Source organism: Echinops telfairi, unplaced genomic scaffold (genome assembly GCF_000313985.2).
Source record: "Echinops telfairi isolate 266 unplaced genomic scaffold, ASM31398v2 ScPeMD7_23;HRSCAF=83, whole genome shotgun sequence".
Taxonomy (NCBI): Eukaryota; Metazoa; Chordata; class Mammalia; order Afrosoricida; family Tenrecidae; genus Echinops; species Echinops telfairi.
In genome coordinates, this window is record NW_022103920.1 from 12,917,426 (window position 1) to 12,931,320 (window position 13,895).

A 13,895-nucleotide genomic window follows, 5' to 3' on the forward strand; every position below is an offset into this window, starting at 1 on the left:
GTTTCCAGAGCAGTAACTGCAGTAGGAGAAAGCCCTGTCTTTCTCCCGAAGTGCGGCTGGTCATTTCCAACTGCCAGCCTTGCGGTCAGCAGCCCAACACGTACTAGATTCCGGAAACCAAGTACAACTGGCTGGTCAGCTTTCAGGGAGCCAGGAAGGCAGGGAGAGTGGGGTACCCAAGCAGAACTCACGGAGGCTTTTCATAATGGAGTTCCTCCGTTCTTCTTCTCTGTCGTCAGTGAGCTTGCTTTCAATGCTCCTTAGCAGCAAGGATGGCAAGACTTCATCTCATGGGCTTTGGACATGTTGTCAGGAGAGACCGGTCCCTGGAGGAGGACCATCGTGCTTGGGAAAGCAGAGGGGCAGCAGAGAGATGGATGGACGCAGCGGCTGCAGCAGTGGGTTCGGGCACGGAACCATCGTGGGGACGGTGTCCATCGGGTCACTGTGGTTCAGAAGCAACGCAACAGCACCTTGACAACAACGACGTCTCACTGATGGCCAGAGCCCCGGTGGCCTAGTGGTTTATGCCTTGCGCTGCTAACCGCAAAGCCAACAGTTTGAACCAGCAGCCAGCTCCACCGGAGAAAGATGAGGCTTTGGGTCTTGTAGAGATGCACAGCCTCAGAAACCCATGGGGGCAGTTCTGTTCTGTCCAGGAGGGTCGCTGTGGATCAGAATTGAGCAGATGGCAGTGGGTTTGGGTTTGGGTTTGGAGACCTCATCGGGATCTCAGGCTGCCCCTGGATGGGGGGTTGGGGGGGTGCAGAAAGGTGAGTGCTTGGCTACTAACCCAAAGGTGGGAGGTTCAAACCCACCCAGAAGAAAGGCCTGGCCATCGGCTCCTGGATGTCATGGCCTCGAGACGCCCTCTGATGCCCATGGCTCCACAGCACCTGCCCCCACACCCCCCTCCTCCAACGCCCCCCGAGAAAGAACACAGCACTGCGCTGAGCCCCACCCAAGCTGTGTCCCATGTCCCCACATTAGGTCAGCCTTCTTGCTTCTCCACCCACCTGCACAGGGCCTTTGGGAGCCCTGGGGCAACGTGAGGTGCTTTCCATCAGAACGGTTTTACTCTCCTGGCGGTCCAGGCTGCCCTCATTTCTCTTAAAGACACAGGGACAGCCGAGCGCCGACTCCTCGTGATGGCAGTCGGACACTCCAAGAAGCCGCTGCCCAGAAGTCGGGACAGGATTCCCTGTGACAGGAATATTCGAGCAGGCGTGCGCCTGTGGCTGTAATCAATGAGCAAAGCCCTCCTCCTCTTCCTCGCGGGCCTCATGGGGCCGATGTGACCTGCCGTGTAGGGGGCCGTTGGCCTCAGTGTCTTGAGCCAGAAAGACTCTTGAAGGTCAAGCTGGCTGTTCCCGTAGTGACACCCAGGTGCTTACTGCAGCCGCTCTGAAGGATGAGCAGAAGCCATCCTGAAGTGCTGACAGTTTCCTAAAGGAAGGCAGCGATTTTTTATAACTTGGAGAGCTGCTTCTAGGGGGAATTTCCTATGTTAATTTATGCCGTGCTAAATTTAGGCAGCGCTGAAATTTTGCCCAACTGTAGTTCCTTACAGGACCCATGCAGAAAGGACAGGGGGACGTGACAAGTGGGCACTAGGCCCCCACAGCCAGAGGCCTGTCCGGTTTGCGCAGGTGTCCTCGCTGGCCTGTGTAAAGAAGGCATGCTGAGTCATATCCGCGTGTGTGCATGCGTATGCGTGTATGTGTGTCACACACACATACATATGATAATATTGTTGTTAGGGGCCATTGACCTAAAGAAGCCGGAAGGACACCGCGCCAGGCCCTGCGCCGGCCTCACCAGCGTTCCTGTGGTGAGCCCACCGTTGCCCCACTGTGACCACCCTTCTCCTTGAGGGCCTTACTCTCTCTGCCCACCATGTTACCTGGCCTGTTGCCCTTCTCCGGGGTCTGGTCCCTCCTGACAGCACGTGTGGCTTCCATTTGTTGTGGTGGAGAGTACAGACAGCGGAACCTGACACCAACTCATCAGGGTCTGCCTGTACGATGCGCCGACACGGCTGCTGTCAGTTCGATCCCGTGTAGATGAAGCAACTCACTGCCATCAAGTCCGCTCCAGCTCACGGAGCGGAACCGCCCCTGAGTTTTCAAGAGTGTAACTCTTCACTGGACTCGAAAGCAATAGTGTCCTTAGAGGATCTCTGGTCCTTAAATCGTGTTTCCAAACCCAGTAAGAACTGAGCTTACCTGTTAAAGAATTATCTGCCTGGAGAATTAATGCGTCTTTCCATGATCCAGCTTCTCTGATGATCTGCTCAGCGTGCCGATTGAATAAGTATCGGGAGAGGGAACAGCCCTGATGCACACCTTTGCTGAGTTTAAACCACGCAGTATCCCCTTGTTGTCTGTTTGCACAACTGCCTCTTGATCCATAGACAGCTTCCGATTGAGCACAATGAAGACTTCTGGAATTCCCATTCTGCTCCGGACTACACATGGTTTATTACGGTCCACACAGCCAAATGCCTTGGCATAGTCAATAAAACTTAAATCATTCTGGTAACCTCTGCTTTTCAGCCTAGAGCCACCAATGATCTCCCTTGTTCCACGTCTTCTGAATGCAGCCTGAACCTCTGGCAGCTCCTTGTCAGTGGACTGCTGCAACCTTCGTTGGATGCTCCTCAGCAAGATTTTACTTGCTTGTAATGACGTTGTTCTCTAAGTGAGCATTCTGCTGGGTCACTGTTATTGGGAATGGGTACACATCGGCATCTCTTCCAGTCAGTTGTCTTCCAGATTTCCTAGCATCGAGGAATGCATGCTTCCGGTACGTCATCAGCTTGTTGAAACACTTCAGTTGGCATTCCATCAACTTCTGGAGCCTGGTTTTTGGCTAATGCTTTCAGTGCAGCTTGAACTAATTCCTTCAGCACCACTGGTCCTTGCTCATATGCCACCTCTTGAGATGGTTGACTGTAGACCAGTTATTTTTGGTACGGTGATTCTATGTGTTCTTTCCATAGTCTTTTGATGCTTCCAGCATCATTTAGTATTTTTCCCATAGAATCTTTCAATATTGCAACTCAGGGCTTGAATTTTTTTTTCTTAAGTTCTTTTAGTTTCAGATTTACTGAGCATGTTCTTCCTCGACTGGTTTTCTAACTCTAGGCCTTTGCACATTTCATCAAAATATTTGACTGTCTTCTCAAACTGCCCTTTGAAACTTTCTCTTCAGCTCTTGGACTCCATCCTGTCTTCCATTTGCTACTCCACGGTGAAGAGTGAAGGTGGTGTGGGCATCCTGGGAAAATCCATCTCCCTTTACCTCTGTGGCCCACCATGCCCTTAATTTCAGTAGGAGGTACCTACCAGTGCCTCCATGCCACCTGACTCAGTGCTTAGGCACCAGGTGTGGGGGGCCTGAGTGCCAGCTGACCGGGGCCACCTGGGGCTGAGCTAGCCTTTGCATCCTGTGCCGTCTCAGAATGAAGGAGAGAGTCGTCCCTGGCTGTGAGGTGGCTGCTGTGCTGGCTGGGTGATCCGATTCTGACCTGACCATTGACAATTCTTCCAGCCCTCCTCACCCCCAAAGTAAACACCGAAATGGAATGCGGGGGGCCACTGCTGCAGTCGGGCTGTGCCCCCAGTGGGAGCACCTGAACAGCTGCTGTCTTCCTGGTGGGGGGGGCAGGCTTCCAGGTAGAACTTCCTGGGCTTTGAGAGGCTCTTTCTCCAGGCCTCTGGCATTGAGCTGCCTCCACCCTCGGTCATTATAGCCACCAGAAAGGTCCCCACATACCTCTGAATGCCCCTCTGGTCATGAGGTGGTGTGTGCACTACCATGCCTCACACACACACACACACACACACACACACTCGTCTGTAGTTGGGAGCTTGGCCTGCTGGTGAGGAGGCTGTTGGGGGATGAGACTTGGAATGCAGTGGCGTCTGTCATGGGTTGTGATAGTTTGAGACCAGGAAGCACATTAAGGTGGATATTTGAGAAGCAGTGCAGAAGGCGCTAAGCAGTGACTGTTTCTTTTGTCCCCTCTTCTGGTGGTAAAAGGAGCCCTCAGGGCCCACCGGGTTTCCCTTTTGGATGCAAACCCCACAGTCAGCAGTTTGAGCCCACGAGCCTCTCTGGGGAGGCAGATGAGGCTTTCTGCTTCCATAAGGAGCGACCGTCTCAGGAACCCCCGGGGCTGCCCTCCCCTGTCCCGCCGTGTGCAGCAAATCCCTAGACAGAGCTTAACACTTCCTGTTTGTCTTGCAGAGCAGCCTGCTGGAGAAGGGAGGCTAAAACCCATGGCGGAAACCAGCAGAACTCCATCCACTCGGATTCCAGAGGTGGAATTGTCCCCCCTTTCCCCCCCAAACCCCCCATGAGAAAACCGCTTACTGAAAAAGAACATTAAAGAAAGACATCAGAGGACAGCTTCAACAGATACCAATCCCAGTCGGACTAGGCCCAGCTCAGGGACGGGCTGGCCCCCTGGGACAGCTGGCGTGTTGGGACCGCCCCTGGGTGGTGGTGAAGGAGGGCTTGTCTCCTTCAGGGTGCGTTCCGTGCATTTCCGCTGACCCCGAGCCTTCTCCCCCATCAGCCCGCCGTGGGGCGAGCCCGGCCCATGAGCCAGGTTGTGGCCCAGTGGTTTTCTCTCCGTTTCTCTCCTCTTGGGCGGATTCTGCCTGAGCTCCGGCTCTATCTGTCCTGGGGATCTCCCGAGGGAGGAGAGAGAAGCGGAAGAACCTGTCCTTTCACGGGAATCATGCTGATGATTACAAGTAAAACAAGGCCTCTTTTTCATTTAATCACTGGAAAGGCAGCCTAGCCTTCCCCCAACGCCCTCGCCATCATGAATACTGACCTCTGGACTCCCTCTCGGCATCACGAATAAATGTATTTTCTGACAAAGACCGTGCTGTAGCCCCAGGCCTCACCTTTTCCTCCGGCCGGTGGGCAGCTTCACTTGGGAAACTGAGTCGATCCGTTTGCGCCGACGCCATCCACATCCTTTAAACGGCTCCGCTGCACCTGGCCCAAGCCACTCATGCCGAGTGGGACTTAGACTGGGCCCCCCCCGGAGGGAAGGTGCCAGAAAGCTTCTTCACAGGGCCTCTCTTTTGGCGGGGGTGGGGGGTGGGGTGGGGGAGTGTTAGATCGTCCTGTCTGGGCCGTGAACTGGCTCCCGGCAGCGCTGGGGATGGTTATGCTCCAGCCTTCATCCCTCGGAGCTTTCCGTCTTTCTAGTGCCCGCCCAGCATCCTCGTGGTGACTGTGGCCCCAGCACCCACCTGCCTGGGAGTCCAGGGATCCACGTGGGTGTGGAAGGTCTACCTGGGAGATGGCAGAATTTGTGGACCTGTTCTGGGGTGCTCTCCAAAAACATCACGTTTCCCTTCGCTAGAAAGAAGGGAAGAATACGCACTGGGGCCTGGGACAAGTCAGGGCGCCACAGCTTGGGCAAACTACCTCCATCCCTTCGACTGTCGACAGGAGGGGAGTGGGGGAGCCTGCTGCTCCGCTTTCCTGTGCAGAAGCCAGGGGCCCAGCACCCTGCGCCCGCTCATGCAATAGTCCTTGCTGTGTCATATCTCAGGAGCCACTGAGTCCCTGCTGAGTCACGTCACCCCTGCAGGACAGGGGCAGACCGCCACGCCTCTCTCCCGTGGCACCTCCAGCCTTTCCCTCAGCGGCCGTGTGCTTAACCACCGCACCACCACTGGCTGTAACCCAGTATTTACTAGAGCGTTCCCCTCACAGGCTGAGTTCACCCCAGCTTCCTCTCAACAGAAGGCATGTGGAGACAGTGCCCACTCGCCCACTGCCCCCAGGAAAAACCAACTGCCATTGAGTTGCTGCCGACAGTTGGTATTCGTTGGGGGCAGTGGGCGTGTGGGCGGTATCGCCACACGCCTGATACCTTCTATTGACAGGAAGTTGGGGCGAACCCAGCCTGGGATGGGAACATTCCCACCAACCCGTGCACGTGGCGTGGGTACCGTCGTATTCTCAGAGAGGCCCACACTGGCTCCATTTGAATGGCAGCCTACGGCACATCGAGGGGTGCACCCATAGACCGGGCGCCGCAGCTCCCCACCCTGAGTGAGGCGAGGCCCCGTGGAGGCGGGTGCTGCTGTGACAGCCCCGGGCCAGGAGGAGCCGAGCAGCAGTGCGCTTGGCAGCTCACGATGGCCCCCAGGGAGCCACGTGGGAGCGCGAGCGGGTACACAGCAAGCAGTGTTTGCTCAGTGGCTGGCTGGAGTGTTTGTAAATCGGCGCGCTCACAAATTCCTTCCTTTAGGCTTTGTTTTGCAATGGAGAGCCTCGAGCTTGGCACATCCCGGCATGCCAGGCTCATCTCTTGACAGGGAGATGCCACCGTGGAGAAGGGTGTATGCCCGGTGAAATCGGGGAGGAGAGCCTGCTTTGGTCAGTACCTGTCTCTCCCAGCACTCGGCATTCAGTCCCATCATCCTGATAGCGGGATGGGGGTAAGGGATAGGGTGGCACTTCAGGAGAAATGAAAGGCTGAGACCTCCCTGCCCACTGCCACCCCTCCGCCCAGGTGGTTGGCTCTGGCAGGGACCACTGGAAAGACTCCTGACTGGCAGGAGGCACACGGGAATGAGACCCTCCAATGTGGGGGTGGGGGATGGACAAAACATTAGCAACAGGGCTGAGAGCTCCCAGAAACACCTCAAATCCACCACAAGGTTGATTTTGAGTTAATTTGGGGGCACACATTCAGAAACCTTTCACAGTTCATTGCCACATTCCGTGACTCCACCCCATGTGGCTGAGGCCCACCGTGCCAGAAGCCAAGAGGAACCAAGTCCCCTGAGAGCTGATCAGATGGCACTGCCCAGGAAAAGCGCCCGTTGAGCCACAACAGGCACAGTGTGGTCAGCCAGCCCCAGGGTCTCTCAGAAGTCCGTCACTTCTCACAAAAAGCTCGCCAAGTGGGATGGATGGCTTTTCAGAAATAGCAAATGCTAGTCACCCCACAGGTAGCAACTGTGGGTGACTGAAAGTCAGATACCAGCCTGCTGGTCAACCACCAAGGTTCCTCCCGACAGCCACCCCCAGCCGTGTTTGCCTGGAAATGCACAAGCTGTCAAATGCCCTGGGCCTGGGCGGGGAGAGCCTCTGGACCTGAGCCGGATAGTGCCTGGCTCCTGGGTAGGTATGATTGCATTTCTAGAAACCCACTAATTGGGGTGGAGGGCGCACGGGCACGTGGGGAAGGCAGTGAGGATGGCAGTGAGGATTCTGGGATTGAAACTAACGGTCTTGAGTTGGAGCCGGTCTGATTTGCACTCATCGCCTCGAAAAGCACTCGTGGCTCAGATTCTTTTCTCTCACTGCACCCCATTTCCCCAAAGTTTCCTGCTATTCTCTCCATCCCCCTCGGCCTCCCCCACCTTCAACTCCTCCTGCCCTTTCGGTCTGCTCAATTGCCTCGACCTGCCTGTGGGGCGCGCTCCAGAGCTGGCAGAGGAGCTGAAGGGCCTGACCCCGAGTCCCCAGGGGCCAGCTCGGGCTCCTTGGCCCTGATTCCTGATATTCCCCTCCTTTTCTTCCCCAGCCTCCTACATTGTTTTATTTGTCATGGATTTAGGACTTCTTAGTTAATCATGTATTATGCTTGAAGTTCTTTTTACTTTTAGACCATTGTGTTAGATGAGGTGGACTAGAGAAACAAATCCAGAGACACTCACACGTGCAGAAGAGAGAGCTTTCGATCCAACATCCCGGCCCAGTCCAGATCAAGCCCATAAGTCTGTATTGGCCCATGTCCTGTACCAGTGCTGCCCTGCCCCACAGGGTCACGATGAGTAGACCGACTCAGTGGCAGTGAGTTTGGTTTGGTACATTTGGAGAAGAGATAGATAGGAAGATGAGTAAAGCGTTATAAAAGCATCGGTCCTCTAGTAAATCTGTGAGAATGTGAGGGTGGATATCTTCTGCATGCAAGTCTACCCACTGACGAAGGCACTGTTTCGATCTTTCTTCACCCCTCCCTGAAAAAGTCTGCGTCCTTCAGTGGACACCACATTCAGACAGCAGCTGGGCCACCTCTCGGGGAACTGTGTTCCTTCGAACCTGCTTTGCGTTTCAGAGACAAAAAGAAGGCTGAGGGGGCAGGATCAAGACTATAGGGTGGCTGGGGTAAGGTTTCCCAACAAAATCTCATTACGCTTGAAGAAGGAGCGGGTACATCCTGAGGGTTACAAAAAACCACCACTGCTTCCCTGTCCTTTTTCTCACCAATGCACTCCCTGGCGACACGTGTGTCTAAAGTACTTGAGACGAAATCTTACCATCCCCTTTCGAAGGAGCACCCTGGGCTGCATTTCCAAGACAGGATTGTTCTAGAAACCTGTGGTGGTTTCGATATTCTTCACCAGCACCACAGTTCACAAGGTAGAGTGGCTAGAATTCACAGGCCCCCTTCCAGGCAAGTTGAGGATTCTCCCATGGATTCGCGGGGCCTCACACCTCCTTCTGAAGATAGCGGGTTGAGTTTGACAAGTCAAACCAAACTCGCCGCCCTTGGCTTCATTCCGACTCTGAGTCCCTATGGGACAGGGTAGACCACCCCCCCTCCACCCCCAGGTTCAGCGATTGCAGCTCTCACTGCCATCGAGGCCACGCTGGCTCAAAGCGCCACCTCTGTGGTGTTGCCAGACTAACTGCTTCTAGGAGTAGAAAGCCCAGTTTTTGTCCTTCGGAGCTGCTCGTGGGTTCGAACTGCTGACCATGCAGATCGCAGCCCAGGTTCCAGCAACATCAGGGCTCCCTCAGAAGAAAACGAGGACTTGCTTACCTGAGAGGAGAGCCCCTTGCCCGCCTGCCAAGGGCTGTTACACTAAGAATGGTGGCCAGAGCCCCAGACGGCTTCGGGAGCTTCTAGTTCCATCAACTCCAGAGCCCCATAGCGGGTGAATCCTAGCTATGGGAGAAAAATGGCCAGCGCCTAATTCACTCCTTCCTCCAGGCGGCTGGCTGAGGGAAGCGATGAAAGTTTGTACGTCCCTGTGTGCCATCTCTCCAGGTGCTTCCAGCCTCAATATTGCTGCTTGGTCCGTGAAAAAGTCACTTCGTTTGGGGGTGGGTGGGGGAGCAAAAGTCTTCATCTCAATCAAAGGCTTCCTCCACTCTCCCATCAGTTACTCAGAACATTCCAAACAGACCCCCCACCCTCCACCCCCGGTCAGTTCCGGACAATGTCCTGTGTTTTAGGGGACCGTCCGGTGAGCAAAATCCAATTTGCGCTCAGGAAATACAGTCACCCTGGGTGTGCCCTTCAATTTAGGAAGATGGAAACTGGAAATTGAAAGTATTAAGCTCAGTCCCGGAAACTCCCTCCCATCAAGCCCACTCGGGCTGGAAAGGCAGGCCCAGCTCCGTGTGATGACGTGCTGGCAGCCCTTGAAGTGCATTTGATGAGGCCAGGCCTCCGGCCACTTCAAAGGGGTCCCACACAGCCAAGCACCACTGGCGCACCTCCCCGCCCCCCACCACCTGGCTGCCTGCCCTTGGAGGATCCTCACAGAGCTGTGGTCATTGTTACTGCAGAGAGGACAAGTAAATTGCATTTTCACAACGGCTTTTAAATGCAAATGAGGAAGACTGGAGGTCCATGGCACATTCCCAGGGACCTCTCCTCCCTGGACTCAGTCTGTAGGCGCCCTTTTGGGTCCCCACGCCAGCCCTCCCCGGGCCAGAGCCTGGGCACCTGCTGAGGTGCTGCCCCTGAGACTGGGTCGCGGGCCGCACCCCTCTCTCCCTCGGTCAGTATCAGACCACAGCGTTGCTGTGCGTCTCTCAAAGGGACCCTGTGCCCAGTCTCAGGTCCCAAAGATAGTGTCTGCCTGGGGCTGGAGGGACAGCATGTCCTTGCCTGCTCCGGAGGCCGACTGCACCTGTAAGCAGTCTGCTCCCCATTCAGAAGGCACCTTTGCAACAGCCACGTGTCACCTGTGAGCCCCAAACCACATCCAGCCACGTGTCACCTGTGAGCCCCAAACCACACGCAGCCTCCCTCAGGTGCTGAGTGCCAAACCCAGAGCTCTCGGCAGTGACAGAGATAGAAGGTGGCTTCCTCCCACCGGAAGTGAGTCTGTGCCAGAGGCTGGAAAGATGCCGAGGCAGAGAGCGGGGCTGACTCACCAGTGAGGTGATGACGTTTCAGGAACATCAAAAGTTATGGTCCAGCGTCCTTGGGGCCACTTTCGATATCCCTCTTAGGGGGAGAGGGACTTGTCATCTGCTGAGTCACCTCAAACCCTGAAAGCTCCCCAGTCATCGTGCTACAGCCACGGCCACTTGTCCCTGGTCACCAAATCAGCCAGCAGGTCTCTGCACCTGACAGGGTGCTGGCTGTGAGGGGCTTGGTGATGGCCCCAGAGAGTTTCCATTTGGGGAGGAGAGGGTTGGACAATCAGCAGAAGGGCAAGTATTACAAAACCCACATCTCCAAGCTCACTGCCCTTGGTTCGATGCCACCTCCCAGAGGACAGAGCAGATCTGCCCATGTGGGTGTCGGAGTCTGTCAGTCTTTATGGGAGCAGCCTTTCTCTCTGTGGAGCAAGCGGTTGGTGGGTTTGAACTACTGACCTTGCAGTTAGCAGCTTACCCAACAGCTCCACCAAGGCTTCCGAGATAGAAATACCCAAGCCTGGCAAAGGGAGAGCACTTTCCGGGAGAGGGGCTTGGGGTTCAGGGTGTGTGCTGTGTTGGACTGGGTGGGGAAGAAAGACAGACTTCGGAGTATCCTGAGAACCAGCCTTAGGAAGACCTGGGCAAGTGCTTTCCGTGCTGAGGTTGCGGTCCATGCAAAGGTCCTGGGGTAGGACCGAGCCTGGTGTGTTGGGGAAACAACAGAAAGGAGGTCACCATGACTCAAGTAGAGAGAAAACTCTTTGGGGTGTTGGGACATGAGTGCAACGAGGTAGGCAGAGTCCAGACCAGGAGGACCTGTAGTGTCTGGTCAGTCATTCAACTTTGAGGGGGTTGCCCCAGGGCATCAGTTGATCCGACTGACCTTTTCTGAAGAAAACTGGCCGCCCTGTGTGAAGAGTTCACGGAAACAGTGAGATAAAGCAGACACCGGGAGAAAAATCGGGAAGCTGCTGCACGAATCTAAGCAAAAGGTGGAGACGCTGGAGCATCACCAGACCTAGATGTATGGACAAAGGCCGCACTGACAAAAGCATAGCATTGGGCCTGGGTATGAGAGAGGAAGCAGGTGAAGAAATGCCAACCTGTGTCTGAGAAATGAGCTGATAGGCGGCACCCCTCACTGTGGTGGAGATGCTGATACCAGCAAGATCTGCCGGTTGGTGTGGGCAGGCATCAAGGGTCCAGTTTTGATCATGCCAAGGTCGATACATTACAATTCAAGTACAGATGCTGCGCTGGCCCTTAAATATACAGATATGAGGGGCGGGCGGGTTCAAAATGTTCATGGAAAAATAGAGTGGAAAGCTCACGGAATTGGTCCATGAACATTTCGAAACCACCTTGTGTACATCTGGGCTGAAGCGAAGACTCTGAGTCACCCCTGGGGGGATGGGAGACGCGATGGCACTGGGAGTAAGCACCAGGGATGGATGGAGAGTGAAGAACGAGAGGGGTTGGCCCTGCTGCTCTCCCGTATGGAGAAATGGGAAGAGGAGGCAGTCAACAGGGATAAGAAGGAATGGCAGGGGGGCAGGGCAGGCCAACCAAGGGAGACATGGAGGCAAAGGGAAGAAAGTTTCAAGAATTCCAGGGAGATGAGCTCCAAATGAGCCAACGGCGGTGGCGGCATGAGGGCCCCTCGGCGAGAGCCATTTCAGTGAATGGTGAAGGGGAAAGGTTGGCTGGTCCTGACAGGCTTGAGAAAAGAAAGGCTTTGGGAAAGTTTTGGACGCACTGAGACGTGCTGAAAGGGCGAGCAGAAGGAGGGAAGTCACTAGAAGTGATGTTGGGTCTTGGGGAGGGGGTCCTATTAAGATCAGAGGTGTCATGACTGATAGGCCTGCCAGTAGAAATTACGAGAACAAGGGTCATTTCCCTGCAAGGTGTTTGAGCAGGGACAGCTTGTGTGTTGTGGCTGGGGAGAAGGGAGGGTTGCGTGTAGAGGGGGGTAGGCTGGTGGGCTTGCTGGAAGGATGAGATCACTGTCTGCCAAGGGCTGTTCTGGGGGAAAGTCCCAAGGAAATGTTCCCTCGTCATTCCTCAAGGTAGCTGAGTGCCTTCCTCTCTCCATGCCTCTCCCTCCTGAATAATTCAGTCCAGAAGCCATTAGGTGGGGCCCAGCAGTGTAGGCATCTAAGCCGGAAGGAGGGGATGCGATCGGTGGTGGCCCAGAGGTAGCCGCGCCCACTCGGGGTGAGGAAGGTACCTTTGGGGGGCGGGGGGGAGGTTGTGACGTGAGGTGGATGATAGCATCGGTGGGAGCCGGGGTTGGGGTCAGGGTGGGGAATAGAAGCCGTAGCAGTGGGAATGTCGATCAAACCCAGGACACCGATCTAGTACATATGCGGGAGACTGGTTCCTTCAGATGGGATGATAGAGCACCTGGAAAGGAAGTGAATGAAAATGAACCTGCGGATGCGAACTCATCCTTTAATTATACCAGTGACCATGGAGATGGCAGAGGACTGGTCAACCTTTAGTTGGGTGGTGTATCAGGTGTCCATGAATCAGAGCCAACTCAACAGCGAGAGAACTCAACTAGCCAACTCAACAATACCCTAGAGAGCCACATGCCGGTCTGTCTGGTGCTTACACAGAGGGACATCTCAGCAGCAGTGAGCACTCCAGGGGTCCAGTCCTTAGTCTCTAACCACCACCCTCCAGTAAAAGGAACTACTTCGGGGAGCAGCGGCTGATCTCAGGCTGCTGAGCACTTTGCTTTTCTGATCAGCGCTAGGGCAGGTCAAATGCAAGATGACATCAAAAGAGGACCAGCGCAGGCTATCACAGGCCCAAGCTGGGACACGGCCCTTGTCAGCACCCTAATAAACAATTGATCAAGGTTGATGAGTGGTGGTACTTTAAGAGTCTCTGTTCACTCCGTTTCTTTTCATTGCTGAATCATCTTCTGGTGTATGGGGGGGGGACCACCGTTTGTTTACCCAGAACTTAACTAGATCGAGTGTGAACGGAATCCATATTGTACTACAGGACATCCTGAAGACAATGGGCAAACTGTGAATGGGGTCTGTGGGTGGTGGGTGTTTAATACTGCTGAGCCAGTCCTGACGCAGTGACCGTGTGTACACAGGGAACGAAACCTACCCTGCCTGGTCCCAGGCTCCCAATCACTGTAAGGTTGGAGCCACTGTTGGCTGCGACACTCACCTTGACAGGCTTCCTCGTGTGCGCTGACCCTCTCTAGATTAGAGAAGCCATCACTGCTACGTTCTTTGATGGTCATACGGTTGTTACGTGAGAGACTAGCTTCCTTTGGAGGTGTTGCCTCCTAAAGTATTTGGGGGCAATGTGGCGTTATGCTAGCAACATAGTCTCGTATGGTTGGAGGGGTTGGGGTGGGGGAGGCGTTTTTTGTACTCTTCTTAAACCTTTTGTGTTTGAAATGATTTCAAAAGATTTTTTTAAGTCGCAGAGGGTAAAGGGAATTCGCTTTGAGAATAAATGAAGGAAGATCGAAGCCACTTATGAAGGAGAACCCAATGGCTCTTGCTGTGCTAGACTCATTAACAAGTTGCAATAAGAAAGAGAATGTGACAGGGACCAGACCGGTGGTACAGAGTCCAGAAAGACCTATTCGTGTGCAGTTGGTTGGTTTTTGACCAAGGTGACCTTGACAACCAAAGGAGAGGAAATCATCTAAAAAAGTAATCAACAGAGGAAAGATGATGTTTGTTTGTTTTTTAAGATGGAAATGAGCCTACCTCACT

The 13,895-nt window shown here is 54.6% G+C and overlaps 1 protein-coding gene across 1 annotated transcript in view; it reads left to right on the top strand.

Annotated features, from left to right (window-relative positions):
- Nucleotides 1-4,896, top strand: part of CHCHD3 (coiled-coil-helix-coiled-coil-helix domain containing 3) — a 287,909-nt gene extending 283,013 nt beyond the window's left edge. Inside the window, exon 9 of the mRNA XM_045288924.1 lies at nt 4,252-4,896. Within this exon, the coding sequence (XP_045144859.1) occupies nt 4,252-4,278 (27 nt within the window). The 3' untranslated portion in view covers nt 4,279-4,896. The remainder of the gene's footprint in view (nt 1-4,251) is intronic.
- Nucleotides 4,897-13,895: the final 8,999 nt, after the last annotated feature.